Raw genomic sequence first — 23,700 nt, forward strand, 5'->3', positions numbered from 1 at the left:
TTTAGTGACAAAAAGTATTTTTATGTGTCTGGAACTGTGCTCATTAAACAAATACGACTTGTAACATCAAGAGTTAAATCTGGAGGACACCAGCCAGAGCAGCATGGACGCTATCATATAAAAGGCCTTGGAGGCAGGCTAGCATAGTTTACAAGCCATTGGACCTATTTATAGAGCTGACTTCTTTTGCAATGTCAACTGTAATCTTACACTTATTTTAAGCCACAGTTTCTCAAATATCAGCCTCAACTAGCTGTACAGTTTTCTCTTATTGATATCAGACAGCCCAATGGAGCCCACTGAAGAACCTTGTCAGATTCGCAGAGATAAGTTTTTAGAAGTTCCTAATCTGTCAGAATCTGTGTGTGAAGATGAAGAAGTTAAAGGGACCTTCAAACCTAGCTACTCCCCTCAGCCAAGCAGACGAGGGTCGGGATCTTCTGAAGACACATACCTGGACACCCCAACTTCAGCGTCCAGGAGGGTTTCCTTTGCTGACAGTCTTGGATTCAGTCTTGTGTCCGTTAAAGAATTTGATTGCTGGGATTTACCAAGTTCAACTGATTTTGACTTAAGTAGGAACATCTTCCACACAGAAGAATATGTTTTGTCTCCACTGTTTGAACTGCCCTCATCTAAAGAAGAGCTTATGGAACAGCTTCAAGTCCAGAAAGCAGTGCTGGAGTCAACTGAATACCTTCCCGGGTCGACAAGTGTGAAGGGCATTATTCGAGTTCTGAACATTTCTTTTCAGAAGTTAGTATATGTGCGCATGTCCTTGGATGACTGGCAGTCGCATTATGACATTTTAGCAGAATATGTTCCTAATTCATGTGATGGTGAGACTGACCAGTTTTCTTTTAAGATTTCATTGGTTCCTCCGTATCAAAAAGATGGCAGTAAAGTTGAGTTTTGTATACGCTATGAAACTTCTGTTGGTACCTTTTGGTCAAATAATAATGGCACCAATTATGTACTGGTTTGTCAAAAGAAAAGGAAAGAGCCGGAGCCAGTAAAACCATTGGAAGAAGCTTCGAGTAGACAAATAAAAGGCTGCTTAAAGGTAAAATCAAGGTGAGGAGATGTTTTACATTCTGGAAAGTTTCTAAAATGTCATGATTTTGCATGTTACATAAAAATAACAAACAAAAATCTCTTGCTCATAAAAATTAATGTTAGATTTAGCAAGTCAATGCTGTTTAAATACTAGCATTGTAGTATTCTAAATTAAGGAAAATAAGTGGGTTGGTTGATGTGTAAACTATTTGCTTGATCTCAAATCTTGAATTATAGAGGATTTGTTTATGAAATTATTTTATTTAGAGTATATTTATTTCCAATGATTCTTAAATGCCCATCCTTCACTTTGAAACATATTTAACTAACATAAAATTGTATTTCAGTATGTACTGGGTGCTCAAAAAATAAAATGTGTATATTTTCTTTCCAAAGCTAGAATGATGATTTTAATGACTGAGTGGGTTATATAAAGATGTTTTGGACAATGTATACTAGGTTAAATCATGAGAGAAATAGATTTAATAATAAACTAACAAAAAGATAATTGTAGTGATGTATAAATTGCATATAACATTTTAAAATTATAGTAAGTGTAACATTATGGAACACAAATTAGAGCAATTTAGTAAAAGTAAATGGAGCAGAATAAAAAAATGACCCAGATAGAAACAAGGATATTCAGCTCTACAGATTTGAGTTTGGGGATATGACCCCTCATTAGTAACCCTGCTTCTCTGTTAATGTTGAAAAATAGAAGTAGCCCTCAGCTCACTCTGTAGTATAGCGCTGGCTAATTTCCATGACACTAGGTTAGCAGATAAAACATTCAGGAGCAGGGAGATCACTGTCTGTTCCTCACTGTATCCCAAAGGAAAAATCCCCGCTGCTCTGCTAGAAACAGGCAAATGTTTGATTATTCTCCAGGTGATTCATCATAACTATTCCCCAAACAAATAATTCCGTGACTTCACCAGGAATAGTTTAACATGACGAAGAGGGAACTCAGACTCCAAGAACTAAACAGAAACTTTTAAAAAGTTACTTCGAGAAGATATTAACAATTTTGTGTTTTAATGAATAAAGCATTAAGTAGTAACTACTAAAATTGTTGATCTATTGGATTAGTGAATTAAGCAATATAGGTTAAAGCAATTCAAATATATGAGAGAATGGAGTTTCAATTTTATGTTCAAGTAACTTGAAAGAATCTCACTCTACTGTGTGAACTTGGCCGACTTTCTCACTCCAAATGAGACTTTCTTAGTTTTTAATTTATATTATTGAAAGAGATAATATAATCATAAATTTTACATATGCTAAAATAAAAACCTGGTTGTTTGTAATAATACTCAGCCACATTATCTATACATAAAATGTATTTCAGTGAATTGGTACTACTTCTGCACAAAAACGTATACATTTTTAATTATTGAATACTTTTAAACATTCAGCCAGTCATTGGCTGAGCCTGTTAGAGCAAACAGAATTTAAGGAAGGTAAGAACATTTGGCAAAAGGAAGCAGTACTTAACTCAGTTTTTTTTTTCTCTGTGAGTTAAAAATGCAACTTCACAATGTCAAGTAGTACATTCTGAACTGAGTTCAGGTCTTCATGTGATAGACCATTTTTCATATGATACCAAGAGTAAACAAAGGGCAGCTGACAGACCTAGGCCCAATTATGCACTCTAGCCATGGTATCTTTGGGAGATATATATGTATATATCCCCACACACATTTCTATTCAGAATGGTGATCATCAGCTCATAGCAGACACCACTCAGTTTTTAATATTGCTTTGGAGAAAAAGGACTGAGAAAAACTAAACCACAAAATGGTCTAAAGGCCTGTAAAGTTTCCTAATGAGTTATGAAAATGGAAAAACCTCTTTCCTTCAAAACCACAAATACATTTTCTGTACTTCTATAACTTAAAAACGACCAGCATAATTCAAACCACATTTTGAAGAAAGCATTCGCCTCTGGAGGAGGCTTTCTGTGCTGAGTTTCAGTCCAACATGAATTTTTACACCTGATTTATATACCACTCAAGATGGAGTGTATAAAGGAAATCCTGACAGATCCTCAGAACAGCATGTGCCATAATAGAATATTTATACAGCTTTTCCATGATATAATTTATATGCGATGGGCTTTCAAATATTCCTAGAACTCACACAAAAAAACATTATCAAATTTCTAAATGAATAGTGCAGTTGAATTTAATTGGGATGAATTTGGTTAAGAAAGAAAAGGGTTGCCCCATTAGTATTATTTTATAAAATATACCCATGGTTAAAATAAACTTGTACTCATTTGATAAAAGATTATAGCTCCAAAATACTCTCCCTACACCCAAAATAGTTGTAAGATTGGAAAGGAATTTTGCAAAGCATTTTATTCTCTCTACTCTGTTTGATTTAGAGGACATTTCTTTTATGAGACAAAAATTGAATAGAAATATACATGAATTTGTGATTCTTATGTAGATTAAGAATAGTGTGTGAAATAACTCAGAGTTAAATGAAAATTAGGCTATCCTAGTGCACCGAGCAACAACTAATTTCAATTTCTTTTCATACCAAAGTTAATTTGCTATTGGTTTCCCTGAGACTGTATTTTCTGAAAGTGTCAATAATCCCTTCTAATAAGTACAGAAGAAACTGTAGGCACATATGCAGCAAGGCAAATTCTGTTATGCACATCACCCACACAGGAGTGATGTTTTCTAATAAGTATAGAACAAACTGCAGGCACACATGCAACAAGACAGGTTCTTATGCCCGTCACCCACACAGGTGTGATGCTCTCTTTGTGGAAACTTTTCTCAGGTTGGAGTTTGTAAATGTATTCTCTGGTGCGGGTTGTCTACTTTCGTTTGAGGCTTATTACTCCATGTGATTTGAAATATATAGAAAGAAAGAATATCAGAGTCACCAAAGACATGTGACTGCATGTGACCGACAGTATCTAATGTAAGTGAAGGACACACATCATACATCATGGGGTATTTATTAGGTGTTGCCACACAGGCAGCAATGCAGAAGATGCTAGTTAACAAACTAAGCAAATGTTTTAGTGAGAAATGCCATTGATGCAAGTCATATTCAATGTGCAGATCTAAATAAGCTAAAAAGAGAATGAATATACAGTACAGTAACTAAAAGATTGAAAATTAAGCATATCTAAGGTAAGTTCCAGATCTCCCATAGACTAGACATGTAGACTTGGGCAAGTAGGATTGATTTTCTCCTTGGTTTATTGTGAGTAGCAATGGTCTATTGGGGGATATTCTTTACGCTTCCATATATATATATATATATATATACATGCATATATATAATGGATATTATATATATGATTTTGATATAGTTTCCAGTTTTTTGGAATTTACTAGTAAATTATTAAAAGTCCTATTTAACTGCTTTAAACAGGCCAAGACTAGCTTCAGCTTTTGAAATTTGTAAAACACACACTAAGGCTCAGGCTGCCCCAAATTGCAGCCCTTTAATTTCATGGCTCCTAGATGTTCAGGTGGAGAGCATTCCTTTGCCTCTTGTAAGATTTTATTCTTTAGGAAAACTTAAAGTATCAATTTTCTTGAGATGTGTTTCACCTTATATTTTTGAGTGACTTAAAGCAGGACAAAAACTTAATAGTAACTGCTAAAATTCTATCATTTAATAGATGAAAATTAAAGGTTTATTTCTTTTTTGTTAAAACCATTTTGGGGTGAAGGCTGCCAAATATCACAGCATACATGTGAAAGTCAAAGAATTGCTTGTGGAGTCAGTTCTCTCCATCCTCCAGGTGAGTTCCAGGCATTGGACTCGGGTCATCCGATTCAGCAACACATTTTCTAAGTCATTTAGTCATCTCTCCAGCCCTGGAAAACCATTCTTGAAAGAGTAAAAGAGGCATTTGGAGCATTGAACAAACACACATTTTAATTAGAGAGAAAAAATTATGCGATAGATAGTTGTGTGGTTGGAGATGTCTTTTCTTTAAGAAGTCATGTTAGTCTAGTAGGGACATTATGATGTTTGGTTTGAAAACCAAATGCTATTGCACCCTTAACGGTTCCAAATGAATGCTGAATACATTCAAGTTAAGCATCCACAGCTCTAGAATTGTCACCATCAAAATCATCATCAAGTCTTCATCTGATAACTAACTTCCCGAGCCTTGACTGACATTGCTTTCCTTGACATCACGGATTTCCTTGTCCAGATTCCCAAAGAATTAAGTTACAGTACACTCAGGGCCAGTGTGTTAAGCTCGATGTTACTAAGCAGCAGTAACAAACTGGTAAATGAGGCAAAAACTTGGGGCTATGAAGATATGGAGAGATTCTGAGAGAAAATAGCTCATGGGCAGAGAGGAATGTGGGAGAGAAAAACCAGCAAAGTCAATCCCATATTCTGTGAGTATATAGTTGAAGCCATAGATTAACAAATAAATATTTCTGACTGGGGATTTTTAGACTTCAAGATTAGAGGAATGACCTTCCTGTAACTTGCTCTTCTCCCACACACCTGTCTAATGCGTGTTCCCCACTATACACAAGATGAACTCACCTGGCTTTTTATTTTATTAACTGAAATCAATTTATTATTCTAACTAAAGAAACCATTTTTATAGGAGATGAATGGCATTTACGACTTGGCCAGGTGAATGCAAATAAAAGTCCCATGTGGCTTTAATGCCAAGAAAAGAATGATTAGTCTTCCCTTTTCTTCATGCTTGAGGAATAGAACTAGGCACATGGAGGAAAGGGAAAGAAAGAAATTCTTTCTAAAGTGTGGTTTTAAAAATACAGAACGCTTGTCTTTCAGAACAATAAAATTGTGAAAATGAAGCCAAGAAAAGCAATAGAAAATGGGCATGAGCTAAAGCCACGGTGTATGTTCCAGTTACAGTCATTGCTCTGCGAGACTTCCTTAATTTACACATCCCACGTAGTCTGCGATCCTGGAAAGAGTCCAAAGCAGTGTAAATAGCTCCATGAGGCCTCTGGGACCTAATGGGTTCCGTACCTAGCTCATTTGGAATACACACTAATTGTGGAAGCTGGACCTGTTTAAGGGGAGGGACCTCTGGCAAGGCTACATGGAAACATAAACCACAGCTGCACAGGCCCCTCAAGAGGGTGCAGAGCGCTGCCAGCTGCTTGACAGTGAGAGGCCAATCTGCTGATTGTCCTTGGAGACCCACCAAAGCTCCATGGCTTCCTGGTGTTATAGAAGGCTGTGCCCTTATAAGCCTAGATTACTATTAGATGAGTGTGATTTTTTTTTTCTGCAAGAAGAAAGGAGAAGGAGGTCATCCTCCAGTGTTATTTAACCTCTACTAGAAGGAATCCCTGCTGCAACTGTATTTCAAACTGTTCTGAGTGTCTGGGTCCATCTTCTCTACTGGAGCTCATCTTCAACCTGTAACGTTAGAGAGAGCCCCAGCTACCCCATCATACCGTGGCACATCATGAAGTATAAGAAGGTAATTTTTCACTTTCTTTTAAATCTGTTCCTTTATTTTACCCCAACCACCAATAAGACTAATATTGGCAGAAGGACTTCAGAGCAAACTTCAGGTGGTTTGACTGTCCAGTCTTTTGTTGGACTTGAACAGATATGCTACAATTTGACCCTTCACGGTAGTCATGTTGCCTGCAGTGTATGTAAACATACACTCACACCCACCCACCTACTCACCCACCCACACCTGCACAAACCCATCTTCTCCCTCCGTTAATTATAGACATGTTTAATAAAGGTTCTAATATACTCACCAAGATCAGTTACACAGAGATCTCTGAGTTTGAATAAGATAATGCAAATGGATAATTTTAGAGTCCAGAATGCTGTTTGGTGCAAGGCAAATTTACATGGATAATTGTGGCAAAAGGTTAGGTCTGAAGCAGTCCTGTGTATTTGGCTTCTAAAAACAGTAAAGGACAATAGAAGTCAACTTCTAATCAACTTCCTCTCTAATTAGTTACTGTTTGAACTTCATGAAACCGTATCTTGCCTTTATTACTTTATTAAGATGTAAAAATGAGATTATAATACTATTTTCATAGCTGCAAATAGAAGCATATTAACTCACACACAACTCACCAAACCAAGTTACTGACAGTTGGAGATATTCCCAAATGTAATCTCAATGACTGGTGATAAATTCCAGTTTACCCTCTTGAATGTGGCCTAACTCTGTGCCTAGGGTTAATGGCGAAATACTTCCCCTCATTTTCATTCCTTTTGCCACCACCAAGGGAATATAAATAGTTTCTAACTTTGTCACATTCAATAAGCATTTGACACTAACCTGGAAACCTCAGATTATGCTTCTGTGGAAAAAATGACTTTTAGAATCAGCCACTTGTAGATCTATCTATCTATCTATCTATCTATCTATCTATCTATCTATCTATCTATATCTATCTATCTATCTATCTATCTATCTCTACATACACAGTTAATATATATACATACACAGTTAATATATACACACATAGTTAATATATCTCTATATATGCATACATAGTTAACATGTATACACACATAGTTAATATATCTATATCTACCTAAATACATAGTTAATATCTATATCTATCTACATACATAGTTAATATATATATGTGTGTGTGTATGTGTATAGGATGGGGATATTAATCTTTTGGGAAGTTGAAGTTTAGGTCATTTTAAAATGAGTTATAACAAAAAGATGCTCTTTAGAAAAAAAAACACTAGCTATACAACCTTGCTTTCTATTTATATGTATGACCAGAGGAGTAAATTTTAAATTAATATAATTCCTTTATTCATAGAAAATATATTATTCATCTTTGCATCTATGTTACCTCTGTGCTTAAAGGAACAAACATTTTTTTTTAGGCATAGAGTTCAAATCTGTCCAGGTTCTCTTCTGAATCCTTAATTAACATGTTCCTATCTGTGATTTGTTTTGAAGGGTTAATCATATATCTCTGTGTTTAAAGACCAAATGGAAGTTATGCAAAAAATTAATGATTTGGTGTAATATTCTGCACTATTTACTTACAAAGACCAAATGTGCGTTCAACACGTCTATCTTCAGAAGGTTTGATACTCTCTCTCTCCATGCTCCTGTGCATGTTCAGTGTTTGCTGTGAGTGGCATTCAGACTGCAACTACACACAAAATTCTAATACTATAAGAAAAAAATTGTTTTATGTTCAAGTGAAGAGCTGGAATCTTGTGGTGGCGCAAATGAATGTAGACAGATTATATAGATATATACAGCTTTAATAAGGAAATAAACTTACAGGACCACAGGTTCCCGCGGTGTACCGGAAAAGCGGAGCAAAAGAAAAAGGGCTGCTGGGCTCACACCCGGCAGATTTATCCGTAAACATTAGCCCGAGGCGAACACGCCCCCAATGGGTGGGGCTATGTCCCTACATCTCCCCCTTTTGTCTAAATAAGATAGAACCAAACCAAATACAACTATATACAATAATAACAAATAATAAATATAACAAACAATATTGAGAACAAAACTTTTGCTAAACATTCTATCTCAAGGAGTCTAAATAACATAGAGAGTAACTACAATTATATAATCTTTAACTCCGTCAAAGATCTGAGAAGGGAATAAATATTACTTAACAATCGAGAGATATCCAAAATGTGCAACAATTGACAGAGACAACTGACTACCTGGGCAATCACCCAAAGTCTCGTTTGCAATGTTGAGTCAACCAACTTTGGCTAAGGCCTAACATAACTGGCATACCATTATTAAAGGCAAGGAACTTTCTTAGGACTATCCTACCCTGTCTTGGCAAGATAAGACAATCCTGTTTCATCCACTTAGGGATATTCTGTATCTTTGTCAGAAGTTGAGGTATGGGCTTTTCTTAACCCAAAGGCCAGTTCTGCCAAGAAGACAAGCTCCCAGTGGAGTGTCTTTGGTGCTCAACGTTCTCTCGGGAGTAGAGTGGTGTTGCCAGGAGTAATTGTGTCTCTTTGGCATAGAAATTTTAGGTTAGATTAAAGGCCATTTTCTACAGCTCTTCGAAGAGGCTGAAGATCATACTATCTATACTAAATATAATCTCTATGTAACTAAAAGACCTGATAAACTTAAAAATAAATATGACAAACATATAATTCTCAATACCTATCTAACTTTGAAGACTAAAAGAATAAACAACTGTGCAATATATGAAGACAATGATCTTCAACTGTAAACAATGTCATAGTATCAGAGGTAGAAATGTACAATGTAATATGGTAGATGTATCAATACAATATGGACAAAGTTATAAGCATACTCATACAAAAATAGAGGTAGGAACACTCATATTCAATATTTAACATATCAATATACAAGAAACAGTACCAGTACAATTTTCTATAGACAGTAATTCACAAATACCAATCATCCCAAAAAACCAGTTACCCCCTTCTTCTTCCTCTTCTTCTTCTTCTTCTTTTTTTTTTTTTTCAAAAAAAAAATATCACCCGATCCCCTCAACCCTAAACCAACCATTAAAAGATGTCCCCAACCCTGAGGGCAAACTCTGTTGGGAGAGGGGATGCCGTCCTCTAAGATTGCTTCTAGCTGACATGGGGGCGACGTTCTTCTTAGGGGGTCCTGTGAAAGCAAATGATGGTAAAATTTCCAAATTAACCTTTGACCTAAGAAAATTGTAACTAGTCTCAGAGCGTTTTGAGAAGGTCCGACCAGAGTGTTGTCAAAAATGTGCACCATTCGAAATTGTCTCTTGTAGTTGGTACCAAAAAACAGGTCTAATATTAGCGCTTTAAAAAAAAATCATGACGTCATAAAAAACAGATGGAGTTGATGTTGTGGGGCCCCATCTTCATCCTGGAAACTTCAAAGATTACTGTAGGAAAATTTGTTGCTTGTTATGGGAAATTTAAACATTAACAACAAGGACATATACTGACATATAAAGAAAGACACAGATATGAGGAAAAACAAAGAAAGTTTAAGACATATATATATATATATATATATATATATATATATATATATATATATAAATTAATACTTACAGAACAAGTCCCTCCATCAGTAATTAAATATTAGGGGTACCTTAAATTCTTTGAAGATGGATATTTTCCTGTGGAGATAAGAAGAGAACCCTACCCCCAACCTATCTGTATTACTTACCATCAGTATGATTGCCATCCATGTGATTGAATTGTTATTTATCTTTCCCAACTGGCTTCTCTTCATCAAAACGAACCTTTATCAATTTTGTTGGAATCCACAATTTTTCCTCACCTGTGGAGACAAGAGCAAATCCCCTTCCCCAACGCAGCACATCTCCTGGCTTCCATTGTGAGGTCAACACATCCTTGAAATAAACTGGTTGATTTAGTTCAGTAGACTTTTCCATTATCCAATGTCTTTCTGCAGCCGATGTTCCCTTCTCATTAGCGTTGAGGAAATTCAAGGTTAACAAAGCATTATGTAACCTATTTCTGGGGGTGTTTTCCACCCCTTTCTGTTTGTTCAACATATCCTTTATAGTTCGATTTGATCTTTATATGACTGCTTGACCTGTAGGATTGTATGGTATACCTGTAACATGCTTGATATTGTAATAATCAAAAAACCGTTTCATTTTCCTAGAGACATAAGCAGGACCATTATCTGTCTTTATTTGTGTAGGTATACCCATGATAGCCATGACTTCTAATAAATGAGTGATAACTGAATCAGCTTTTTCTGAACTTAAAGCCGTTGCCCACTGAAAGCCTGAATACGTGTCAATGGTGTGATGAACATATTTTAATTTGCCAAATTCTGCAAAGTGGAACACATCCATCTGCCAGATTTCATTCCTTTGGGTGCCCTTTGGATTAGCCCCTGCAGGCAGTGGCGTTTGGTTATAGAAAGAGCAAGTAGGGCATTTCTTTACAATCTCCCTAGCTTGTTGCCATGTAATAGAAAACTCTTTCTTCAAACCTTTGCTATTAACATGATGTTTTTTATGAAATTCAGAGGCTTGTAGCACACTACCAATCAATAATTGATCAATTTCTGCATTACCTTGTGCTAGAGGACCTGGCAGACCCGTATGGGATCGGATGTGTGTTATGTACATAGGGCAAAGCCTGTTCCTAATCAAATCTTGCACCTGGATAAACAAAGAGGTTAGTTCTGTATCATCAGGTATAAATTCAGCAGTTTCAATATGTAAAATAACTCTTTCTGCATATTGTGAATCAGTAACTATATTAATAGGTTCTTTAAAATCCCTTAGCACCATAAGAATGGCATATAATTCTGCCTTCTGGACAGAATCATAAGGACTTTGTTCCACCTTACCCAAGTCTTCTGATTTGTAACCTGCCTTCCCTGATTTATTGGCATCAGTATAGAACGTACGGGCTCCAGTTATTGGAGTATCACGGACGATTCGAGGAAGGATCCAAGAAGTTCTCTTTATGAAGTTAAGCCTCTTGCTTTTTGGATAGTTGTTATTAATGTCTCCCAAGAAATTAGCACAAGCTCTTTGCCATGGTTCATTATCTTCCCATAATTTCTTTAGTTCATCAGCAGTGAAAGGCACTATAATTTCTGCTGGGTCTATGCCTGCTAGTTGACGAAGTCTCAACTTGCCTTTTATAATTAACTCAGAGACTTTTTCTACATAAGTTTTCAGTTTCTTACTTGGTTTATGTGGTAAAAAGATCCATTCCAAGATAATATCATCTCTCTGCATTAAAATTCCTGTAGGGGAAATTTTTGACGGTAGTATGACGAGAATACAATCGAGCTCTGGATTTACCCTATCCACATGTGCCTGTTGTAATTTTTCCTCAATCATCGTCAGTTCCTTTTCTGCTTCAGCTGTTAATTCTCTGGGACTGTTTAAATCTTTGTCACCATCCAAGGTTTTGTTCAAATGAATTATTAGATCAGGTGTTATCCCAATAGCTGGCCGTAGACTGGAAATGTCCCCTAATAGTCTTTGAAAGTCATTAAGAGTCCGTAGGCGATCTCTCCGAATTTGTGCCTTTTGTGTCTTAATTTTTTGTAAACCTATTTTATAACCTAAATAATTAACAGAATCTCCCTTCTGAATCTTTTCAGGAGCAATTTGCAATCCCCATTTTGGTAAAAGTATTTTTATTTCTTCAAACAGTCTGTTCAAGGTATCCATGTTTGAATCGGATAACAAAATGTCGTCCATGTAATGATATACTATCGATTTGGGAAATTTCTTGCGTATTATTTGCAATGGTTGATTCACAAAATATTGGCACAGGGAGGGGCTATTTAACATACCCTGGGGGAGGACGGCCCAGTGGTACCTCCTCGAAGGTTGAGAATTATTATAAGTAGGCACTGTGAAGGCAAATTTTTCTCTATCTTCTTTTTGTAAAGGTATAGTGAAAAAACAATCCTTTAAATCAATAACTATGAGAGGCCATCCTTTTGGCAATAAAGAGGGCAAAGGAATTCCAGATTGCAGAGGGCCCATAGGTTGAATAACCTTGTTGATAGCCCTGAGATCTGTCACCATTCTCCATTTACCTGATTTTTTCTTAACCACAAATACAGGAGAATTCCAAGGGCTGGTAGATTCTTCTATATGTCCAGCATCTAATTGCTCTTGTACCAACTGTTCTAAAGCCTGTAACTTTTCCTCAGCTAAAGGCCATTGCTTTGTCCATATTGGTTTCTCAGTCAACCATTTTAAAGGCAAGGCTGTTGGTATCTCTGAAGGGACATCAATTGCTTGTTCTTGTACAGCCCGAATGGCCGGTTTTCTCCGTTTGTAATATCTTTTAATATTATCCCCAGAAATATAGGCTCTAGAAGTAGCAGGAATGTTAATTTGGGTATTCCATTGTTGTAATAGGTCACGACCCCATAAATTCATTGCAATATTGGCTACATATGGCCGTAATTTTCCTATTTGTCCCTCTGGTCCTATACATTCAACCCATCTCGTGCTCTGCCTTACTCGAGATAGGGTTCCAATTCCCAGGAGCTGAACATTTACATTCTAAAGAGGCCAATATGGATGCCAAGATTCTGGGGTAATGATACTTACATCCGCACCTGTGTCCAGCAGGCCAGTAATAAAAATGCCATTTACACACACTCTCAGCTTTGGTCTTTGGTCATTTATAGAAGTTTGCCAAAACACACGGAACTCATCTTTCTGATCATTATTGCTTGTAACAGTAGGCATGGGGCTTTCTAATTGTCCTGATGAGTCACGTTCTCTGTAGTAACTGGAAATGACTGAACCATGTTTGCCATGGGGGCCTGTGAGGCCCCCCCTCTCACGTTTCCCGTCTGTATCAGGTTGCCTTGTCTATCTCTTGTAGACCTGCACTCATTCGTCCAGTGTCTGCCCTTTCCACATCTTCTACATAAACCTGAAGGCTGAGTCCTCCTATTTCTGTTATTTCTAGAAGATGCATTATTATTATTTCTGAAAATCCGTTGTCTACAATTCCTTTTCATATGACCCATTTTGCCACAATTAAAACATTTGGTATTCTGATGTCTCCTTTTACCATTGGAAATTGTTTCTTCTACCCATGCTTCAGTGCCATAGTCAAATGTATCAACATCTAGTGTATGCAAGACCCATTCTTCTAATGGCGCTGATCTGAGCTTTAAAGGTCCCAAAATCCTTTTGCATTCCACATTTGCATTTTCATAAGCCAAAGTCTCGATCATTATACGTCTTGCTTCTGGGTCAGATATCCCTATTTGTACAGCTTTAGTTATTCTTTGTAAAAAGTCACTAACGGGTTCTCTTTGACCCTGTTTAACTCTGACAAATGATTCCATCCTCTGTCCTGGGTCTTGCACCCTGTCCCAAGCCCTTAAGGCTGCTGTAGTACACACAGAGAGTATGTTTTCATCCAAATTAGCTTGTTCCTGAGGCTCAGAAAATAGCCCCTCTCCCAAAATTTGATCTATGGAAATCTCAATTCCCTTTGCTCTTTCTTGCTGTTCTAAAAGTCTAGCCTCTTGCCTGAATAAGCATTTCCATTTCAATTGCGTTCCACTCTCAAGGACAGCAGAGCTCAGTTGAAACCAGTCATTGGGCGTGACCTTATTCGTGGTAGCCCAAGATCTTAGCATCTCTTTAACAAAAGAGGCATTCATTCCAAAAGTCATTACAGCCTGTTTAATTTCTTTGAGATCATTCATACGGACAGGTTCCCATGTATCTTCCTTGATGACTCTAGGGTTTCTGGAACCAACTACTTTCTCAGTTGTTACAACTGGAAAGGCAGGTAGAACTGTAGGTAAAGCTTTGTGGGAATTGTCCCGGAGGGATTTACCCACAGATTTAGTTAAAATATGCCTTTCTACCTCCTGCTCTTCTTCCTCAGAATTTAGAAATTCCTCAATCTTTTCAATTCTATTCACCATTGCCTTCTTTAATGTCTGAATCTCCTGTCCAGAATTATGTTCTAAAGCCTTCATTGAGGATTCTAAAGTATGAAGTTTGTCCATTAGAGATAACGTCTCATCTTTGGACATAAGTTTTATAGCATATACCGTGCCTTCTTGTATAGATAATCTTTCTGTCAATCTGTCATAAGCTTTAGACAAAATCCGATTGTCACATTCAGCAGTTTTGATTCTCTCAGTTAATGTTTCTGTTCCTACTGAAAGGGACTGAAGCTTACGATCCAAATCAGCTGTTCCTTCTTCCATAGTAATAAATTTCTCCTTAATATCAGCCGTTAATATTTCAGTTCCTACTGAAAGGGACTGAAGCTTACGATCCAAATCAGCTGTTCCCTCTTCCATAGTAATGAATTTCTCCTTAACATCAGCCTGTACCTCTTCTAAATTTTTTTCAGTTTGTCGAGTTGTGTTAAACAAAGATCTGTTCTCTGCCTGGAGAACTTCAAACTGATTTTTGAGAAGATTGTTGTCATTCTCAATTGTTTTTAAGCGTTCAACCTCGTCTCGTAAAGACTTTATCATATTTCTATTATCAAACCATACAGTACCAAGGAAAACTACGAATCCCAGAAAGATCCATATCTGTGGGCTGACAGACACTTCTTGTAAAATCTCCCACATGGTACAACTGAAAAGGCTGTTAAAGTCTTGAATGGTAATGTTTTCAGACATTTTTCTTATTTATAAAAGAAAATTATGTACCTGTAATGAAGTTTTCCTGCCAGTGGTGGCTAAAGAAATGCACCTGAGTCCACGTGGTCTAAGCCAGAGCCGGTCTGAAACAATTAACTCAAAACAAAAATTATTGTACTGCCTGTTAAGGGAAGGGGTTGGTGGCTTTTACTTCAAAACCGCGGGTGCTTCACTTAAATCAGGCAGTGAGGGTTTGGAAGAAGCAGGGAGCTATTAACTGCTCTGTGGGGGGTCGCTGCTCTGCGACTGTAGTGGCCTGGAGTGGGGGAAGGGAAAGCGAGCAGGGAGCGCGCTGTAAATCGCCTTCCTGAGCTCAGGCAACTAGCCGGGAAAGGTGGAGCTTGCGCCCCCCCTGTGCCGGGTCGGGGGCAAAATAGCCCGACGTTGGGACGCCAAATGTGGTGGCGCAAATGAATGTAGACAGATTATATAGATATATACAGCTTTAATAAGGAAATAAACTTACAGGACCAAAGGTTCCCGCGGTGTACCGGAAAAGCGGAGCAAAAGAAAAAGCGCTGCTGGGCTCACGCCCGGCAGATTTATCCGTAAACATTAGCCTGAGGCGAACACGCCCCCAATGGGTGGGGCTATGTCCCTACAGAATCTTATTCTTTTTGAAGTTGTTATAGCAATAATTAAATCAAAATAGTTTACTCTCAAATTGATGTTTGTAAATTGTTAAATGATGAAAGACACAGACATCCATTTGCCCTCTAACAGCAACAGAATCCCAATACTACAGTGGAATTCTGACTTATTTCACATACTTCAACCACTATGAAACTTACTCATTTACTGTAGCCTAGGATGAAAACACCGGACTCCCATTCAAAGACTTCAGAAAATGTCTTTGCTGATTACAGTGCCATGTGGTTACATAGCGTTGCTCAGGGAAGAAGCTGACAGTGACAGAGCATACTGCTGCATCTGATCTTGGAGATTAAGATTTATAGTTTTATAAGGTATTGACACAACTTAGGTATTTAAAGTAACCAACAGAAAAATCATATCCAGGCACAACAGAAAAACTGCTACATTCTTTAGCAAGACAGAATAATTACTCTGTTTGGTGGAAATAAAGTTAGAATCATATTTTGTAATATTAATACAACACTGGACAAGATATTTACATTATTTTTTCCTCTTGTTTTGTCAAGGTGCTCAGACAGCATCTCATGCCTGGTTGACTAATGTTCTATCCCTAGCAGCATATCCAGTGTGAAAAACATGATTTATGAATGGTTTTCATTGAATCAAATTGTAGAAGAATATTTCAAATCCTACCCTTTACTTTCAGACAGAGTAATTCTGAAAGTTGCCAATTCTCTATGGTTTCTTCTTAATTCTTTTCTGGGAATAGAGGGTTATTCAGCAATATATCTGATAAGGAAGTTATGTGATTGTAATATGTCCATTCATAGCACTGTAGATTTTAGTCATTTAGTTTTCCCCAGATTTTAGTTGAATGAAATACTGGAGTCTCTAAGATTACAATTTTAATTTAAACAGGTATGTTTTTTATCATTGTTCTCCATTTTCCACATTAAGTGTCTCAATAATTTTAGATGTTTTTCTTTAGGTCTGGGCTAATAAATAGGTATATCGTTTGCAGTGGCTTAATTTAATGTCAGAGAAGAATGACCCCATTAACTAATTAACTGGGTAAGCTGTGAACGGCATTACCTTTACCAGGAACTGATGTTGCCAGGTCCAAAGATTCGGTGGCACTGAGTGAGTCAGTCTCAGCTGGCTAAAGAGGTACACAGTCCTTCAGTCTATCTCTGACTGTAGAGTTCTGTAGAGCAGATGGAATTTATAATGACTAAGTATATCCTTCTGTGGGTAAGTTAATATTTCATCTTCAAGCAGAAATATTTTGAATATATATAAAATTTCCTGACTCCACCAGTCCATGTGTTTACGTGCATGTGCGTGTACATGTGTTTGACCACATATACATAATGCCCCCTTCAAATTGCTAATGATTTGTCTAGAATTTATGCTGTCTGTATTATAACATCCTGTTCAAAGCAGATGTTGGTTAAATGGCAGACCATTATAATAATACAAAAATTTAAGATTATGTTTACAGGTCTTGTAAATATATTTCCACATGAATCTTGAGGCTACTTTTGACTTAGCAACATTCTAAGGTTTTTTTTTTTACTTCTCCTTACTTTCTATATGTTCTTTACCCTGGCCTATGGAGCAACTGCTCAGAGGATACAAAATACAATAGCTTTCTTTAACTAAAAGGCTTTGTATTGGGGATAATATATTATACAATTTGTCTTTAAAAATAAATAAAAATTAGTACGAACCTGTTCAGTTTATTATTTCTGAATCTGACTGCAAAAGCCCCTGTCAGAATCAGAATGCTTACTATTGGTCATTTGTCGACAGTCCCTATACAAATGATTTTACTTTTCAAAATTTCTCATGTATTTTATGGATTATTGAAAAAAAAAAAAAACAGTTACCACGCTGTTATGGACCACAAGCAGACAAAGGAACGGGAACAAATTTTTTTTAGGCTTACATAGCTAAATTACAAAAATACATTCATTCATTTAAACTTGTGAGCAGATTTCTATAGATATAGATGAAGGAACTGCAACTCGGGGTTTTCGATGTAATCCTTCGCATAGTTGGGGTTGCCGCCAGTTCTAATTGCTGAATTACTAATTATTCTCTCCTCTGAGGTGACCACTGTCTTAGTACCTAGCCAAACATGTATTAAGATTATTACATCTCAATTATGTAATAGGTTATCATTGTTCTAAAATATAAATATTTAGAAAGGTAGTCAGCATTTATGAATACAAAACAGTGACTCTGTTGTAGATTCAGGGATATCAGAGAGTGATGGTGCCATATCAGTTCATTCTGAGTTCAGCGTCATCTCCTGTTAAGACATCCCATTTCTCTTGGTAACACAGACATGTATGTATGTATGAGGCCTCTAGGTCTTCCATTTTTCTTTACTGTTTATATAACATAAACAACATAAAATGTCAATTTCATCCTGTAAAAACTAAGTACTTATTTAAATTGAATGAAAATTAAAAATAGGTTTCAATATATTTATTGTTTTACTATTTATATACAGTCTGCACGTAGATAATTTTTTTAGGCTTATAAGGTATAAATACATTAGCAAATTGAGGAACAAATTACCTTAAAAATAATATTTTTTTTGTGCCTTTGGAAGAATCACTCCATTGAATTACCCCAATTTTACTTTCCAGCAATATCATACTTATACTAGAGACTTATCCATTGGTCGGTCTTTAGGATCTAAAAAAATGAAAGAGAAGCAGAACAGCCCAAGACTGAACAAGGAAAGACCAAGGAAGATCCTGTGTGGCTGATGACTGGGAAATTCCTTCCTTCCTTCCTTCCTTCCTTCCTTCCTTCCTTCCTTCCTTCCTTCCTTCCTTCCTTCCTTCGTTCCTTTCTTCTTTCTAATGACATTGGTCCATGTTAGTGCTCTCCAGATGCCCATGTGGTCTTGAACTCACTAGGAATCTTAGTCTGTCCTTACATGAAATCAATAAAGTATGAAAATCAGAAATGATGAAAAGTGAGGTAATGTGGCAAGGTTTAAATGTTAAGTCTTATGAAAAGTAATCTGATATATTCCTTACATGATATTCACTATTGAAACATTAATTTTTAAACCTACTGTAGCTTCAGACATATAAATGTATATAAATATACATTTTTAGGTCTTTGTATCTCGAAATTACTTAAAATTATAGCCAAGGAGTCTAGTCAAAGTTATTATATGCAAAGGTTTTACTTTAATTTTCTTTTACTGTTTCTAAATTTTAAGTAATTAATTAATTAAGAAAACAGTCTTTTTTGTTGACATACCAATCTCAGTTCCCACTCCTTCCCATCCTCCTATTCTCTCTACCTCCCCCCACACCCACTCCTCAAAGAGGGTATGGCTTCCTGTGGGGAGCCAACAATTCTAGCACATCGCTTTGAGGCAGGACCAAGGCCCTCCCCCACTATATCTAGGCTGAGCAAGGTATCCCTCCAATCAGAATGGGCTCCAAAAAGCCAGTTCAAACTCTAGGGATAGAACCTGGTCCCACAGTCAGTGGCCCCACAGACTATCTCAGCCATACAACTGTCACCCACATTTAGAGAGCTTAGTTTGGTCCTATGCTGGTCCCCCTGCTGTCAGGCCAGAGTCCCTGAGCTCCCATTAGCTCAGGTAAGCAGTTTCAGTCGTTATCTCTATCACGGTCTTGACCCCTTTCTTGATATTTTCACTCCTCCCTCTCTTCTACTCGACTTGGGAGCTCAGACCAGTGCTCTGCTTTGGATCTCTGCATCTGATTCCATCAGTTACTGCACGAAGGTTCTATGGTGACAATTAAGGTAGTCATCAATTGAACAACAGGGCAAGGCCAGTTCAGGCACCCTCTCCACTATTGCTTAGAGTCTTAGCTGGGGTCATATTTCTGGATTCCTTGAAATTTCCATAGTGACACGTTTCTGCTTAGCCCCATAATGGCTCCTCTCAGTCAAGATATTGCTTTCCTTGCTCAACCTCTCTGTCCTTCCTTCATCTCAACCATCTCATTCCCTTAGGTTCTTATTCCCCACCCCTTTCTGCTCTCCCCATCCTCTTCCTCACTCCTTTCTCCCCTCATCCCCATACTCCCAGTTTTCTCAGGAGGTCTTGTCTATTTCCCCTTCTCAGGGAGATCCATGTTTGTTTCTCTTAAGGGTCTCCTTGTTACCTAGATTCTCTAGGATTGTAGACTGTGCTTTGTTAGCCTTTGCTTTATGTCTAATATCCAGTTATTACATACCATGTAATCCAGTGATTACACACCATGTTTGCCTTTCTGGGTTGGGTGCTTCATTCATAACGTTTTATTTTTTAATTTCATCCAATTGCATGCAAATTTCAAGATGTCATTATTTTTTACAACTGAGTAGTACTTCAATTTTTAAATATACAATATTTTCTTTATCCATTCTTTGGGGGTCATCTAGGTTGTTTCCACATTCTAGCTATTGCAAATCATACTGCTATGAACATAGTTCAGCACACGTCCTTATAGAATAATTGAGCGTCCTTTAGGTATATGCCCAAGAGTGATATTGCTGGGTCTTGAGGTAGAATGATTCCTAGTGTTCTTAGAGACTGTCACACTGGTTTCCAAGGGGTTGTACAAGTTTGTATTTCAGGAAGCAATGGAGGATTTTTCCCCTTACACTGCATCCTTTCCAGCATAAGCTAAATTGGTGTTTTTGACCTTAGCCATTCTGACAGGTATAAGATGGTATCACAGAGTCATTTTGATTTAGATTTCTCTGATGACTAAGGATGTTGAGCAATTCCTTAAGTGACTTTTGGCCATTTGAAATTCTTCTGTTGAGAACTGTCTGTTTAGATCTGTACCCCATTTTTAATTGGATTATTTTGTATTTTGATATTTAGTTTCTTGAGTTCTTTATATATTTTACAGATCAGGCCTCTGTCTGATGTGGGGTTTGAGAAGATCTTTTCCCATTCAGTAGGCTGCCGTTTTGTCTTATTGACTGTGTGCTTACAGAAGCCTCTTAGTTTCATAAGGTCCTATTTGTTTATTGTTGCTCTCTGTGACTATGCTACTGGTGTTATATTTAGAAAGTCATCTCCCCTGCCCACGCATTGAAGGCTAGTTTCCACTTTCTCTTCTATAATGGGCTCAGTGTGACTGGATTTATATTGAGGTCTTTGATCTATTTGGACTTGCGTTTCTTGCATTGGGATATATATGGATCTAATTGCATTCTTTACATGTTAACTGCGGGTTTCTCCCCTACCTGCAACAGCTTCACTTTTAAAATCTTTACCCAGGCCCAGCAAGGTGATTGAGCAGGTAAAGCACATGAGCTAAATCTCCTTAACCATATGAAGGTGGAAAGAGAGACTTGACCCCACAATTCATCATCTGATCTCCACATGTTTATGTCCCTAAATATATGTCACACACACAAACACGCACACTAATAACTTTCAGTAAAATATAGTTTAAGGAAATGAACTTTATACAGTGACAGTTTTCTAGTGTGCTACCAATTGCTCATTTTGCTCATATAAGATACTTCTAAAATTTCGATAAAAATATTAATATGTGATTCCATTTGTATTCTTAGTACTATTTTGTGAAATTAATGTTTTAAAGCTTTGTATATAATCTGATAAAATTGTATGACAATAAAAATTAGAAACACATATATTGAAGTTCACATGAACTCTAAATCATTGTCTTTTATGAGAAAAATAAATCTGACCTATCTATAACAGTATATCAATTCATTCTTATATTAACATATATGTATAAGTAACCTAAATAACTCTATTATAAAACCCCTGACTTCTTCATACTAAGTCTAAATATATTATTGAAGTAGATAATGTACATCATTCATGAATACATTTTATTTTATCAGAATAAAAGTTCCAGTGATATCAACTCATACCTGAGGGTCTGTGTCATGAGTTTTGTCATTTTTCTATTAACTTTCAACAGAAAATTTGAAGATGTTCCTACTGAAATTATTGTTAAGGTTAGAGTAAGTTTTTTTTTTCCTGAAGATTAGCTGCTAGCCAATCAACAAGTCATAATAAAGCCTATTTTTTTGTGATACATTATAGTGTCTGAAGAAAATAATATTTTGGAATTATCTTCAAAATTATGTTGACATTATTAGAAGAGCTATATTGTGCTTTTTATATCTATCCTCAAATACTGTAGAACTCCTTGACTACTCTTGATGATTTTGAACAAATTCATTTTATTCGTTTAGTTTTTGGCATGTAGATACACTATATTTATTAGAACCTGTTAGACATAAAAGCCATGTGATCTTATTCTCGTGTATGATGAAATATATTCAATGGACTGCAGTTTTTATTTACTCTTACTACATTGGTATATGGACCTGTTCTTCCTCAATTTAGAAATTTCTATTTATATAAGCTTAGGGACTTTATAGTTTATCTTCTTTATATCTCATCCATATATTGTAGTAAGCAGGTCCAGTTCCATTTTGCAAAGGAAGAAATTTTGCTCAGGAAATATATAAGATGAAAAGCTGAGTTTATATCTAGGGAGGGTCTGCATTTCCTCAGATTGGCTTCATATAATACAAAAAAAAAATCATAAAGAGTTTGTGGAGTCCTAATTTTACGCTTAACTACGATCTTCAAATATGTTTCTGTCTTCAAATATGTTTCTAAAAGGATACTATCTGGATGCAATAGAGTTTGACACTGATATGTCTTGTGCCACATTGAATGAGACATATGCTTACAGAAAAATGGGCATTTAGAGAAATAGGGTGGAGGGCTTTTAAAAAGAGTAGAAATGATTAATAAATTTAATAGCAAAAAAAGGCAAATTGTTGTCTTTATTAGCCAGTCAGATCACCCAAAAGAGAGAAATCATAGTAGTCAAATTTGAAAAACAGGTTGAAACCCATTAATTGGGGCATTTCAATATATCTTTTTTTGGTGAATATATGGAAATTGGTAGGGTTGCTTCTATAATAACTTGAAGATTGAGAAGTTTGGGATCTTGGTTAACACAAAATAAGGAAACAAAATACCAGTAAGAAAGCACCGACTTTGCTCCTTTGTGCACTGATAGACAGTTTTAATCAACATCAATTGCAAGAATACATTAATTGGAGGATCTTCATTCAGTTGACAACTACTTTCTGAGCACCTTCTCTGAGTATTGTCTTAAGCACTATAGACATATCAGTGAAAAGACACCAATTTTGTTCTCATGTAGCTCACATTTAATGGACAAGAAAGTGATATAAATAATAAACAAAAGATTAGTCATGTGATTTTCGAAGACAGATGCGTCAATGAAAAGGTGCCTCTCTTCCTCGAGGGAGCCTTCCACCACTGGCACAAGGCCACTGTGAGTCATACCTGACACTGAAGGCACGGGAAGGCCGCCCTGAAGAGTTTTAAGGTAAAGAGTGACAGAGGAGACGCTTCATTTTTTACAGTCTTCTGTTGGTGTCTGTTCGTATTTCTTGCAGTGACAATTCCTACCCAACAGTTTAGAAGGACAAAGGAGGAGGGCGGGAAAGACAGAGATGAATCCATTACTTGACTCCTTGTCTTTAACACCGAACTCTCTTTAAATCCTTTGGTTTAGGTCTTTTGATTTTCCTGAATGCCCTCCTTACTATTTCTCTTCACATGAAGATAGAGTTGCTACAGTTAGTGTGGTCAAAGAAGAGACTTCCCATCTAAGTTTACTTTTCAACGTTCTAAATCACTGTATATCATCTTGCTTTCAAAATGCTTTGTCTTCAATATATGCTATGATTTTTGTATACATTAGACAAGTTTATATAAATTGGCTTTTATGAAAAGAAAATATTTTCTACAAAATCAGAATAATGTGGATAGAAATCAAGCAAGCTACTGAGCAGAAATTCTGAAAGACAGCGAGTGGAATATTGTCAGATTCTTATACTGTATCAGAAAA

The 23,700-nt window shown here is 36.6% G+C and overlaps 1 protein-coding gene across 1 annotated transcript in view; it reads left to right on the top strand.

The window, feature by feature from the left end:
• Window positions 1-281: 281 nt before the first annotated feature.
• Window positions 282-23,700, top strand: part of Ppp1r3a (protein phosphatase 1 regulatory subunit 3A) — a 58,649-nt gene continuing 35,230 nt past the window's right edge. Inside the window, exon 1 of the mRNA XM_057790696.1 lies at window positions 282-1,074. Coding sequence (XP_057646679.1) covers window positions 290-1,074 — 785 coding nt within the window. The 5' untranslated portion in view covers window positions 282-289. The remainder of the gene's footprint in view (window positions 1,075-23,700) is intronic.

The sequence above is a fragment of the Chionomys nivalis genome, chromosome 1 (assembly GCF_950005125.1).
Source record: "Chionomys nivalis chromosome 1, mChiNiv1.1, whole genome shotgun sequence".
Classification (NCBI taxonomy): domain Eukaryota; kingdom Metazoa; phylum Chordata; class Mammalia; order Rodentia; family Cricetidae; genus Chionomys; species Chionomys nivalis.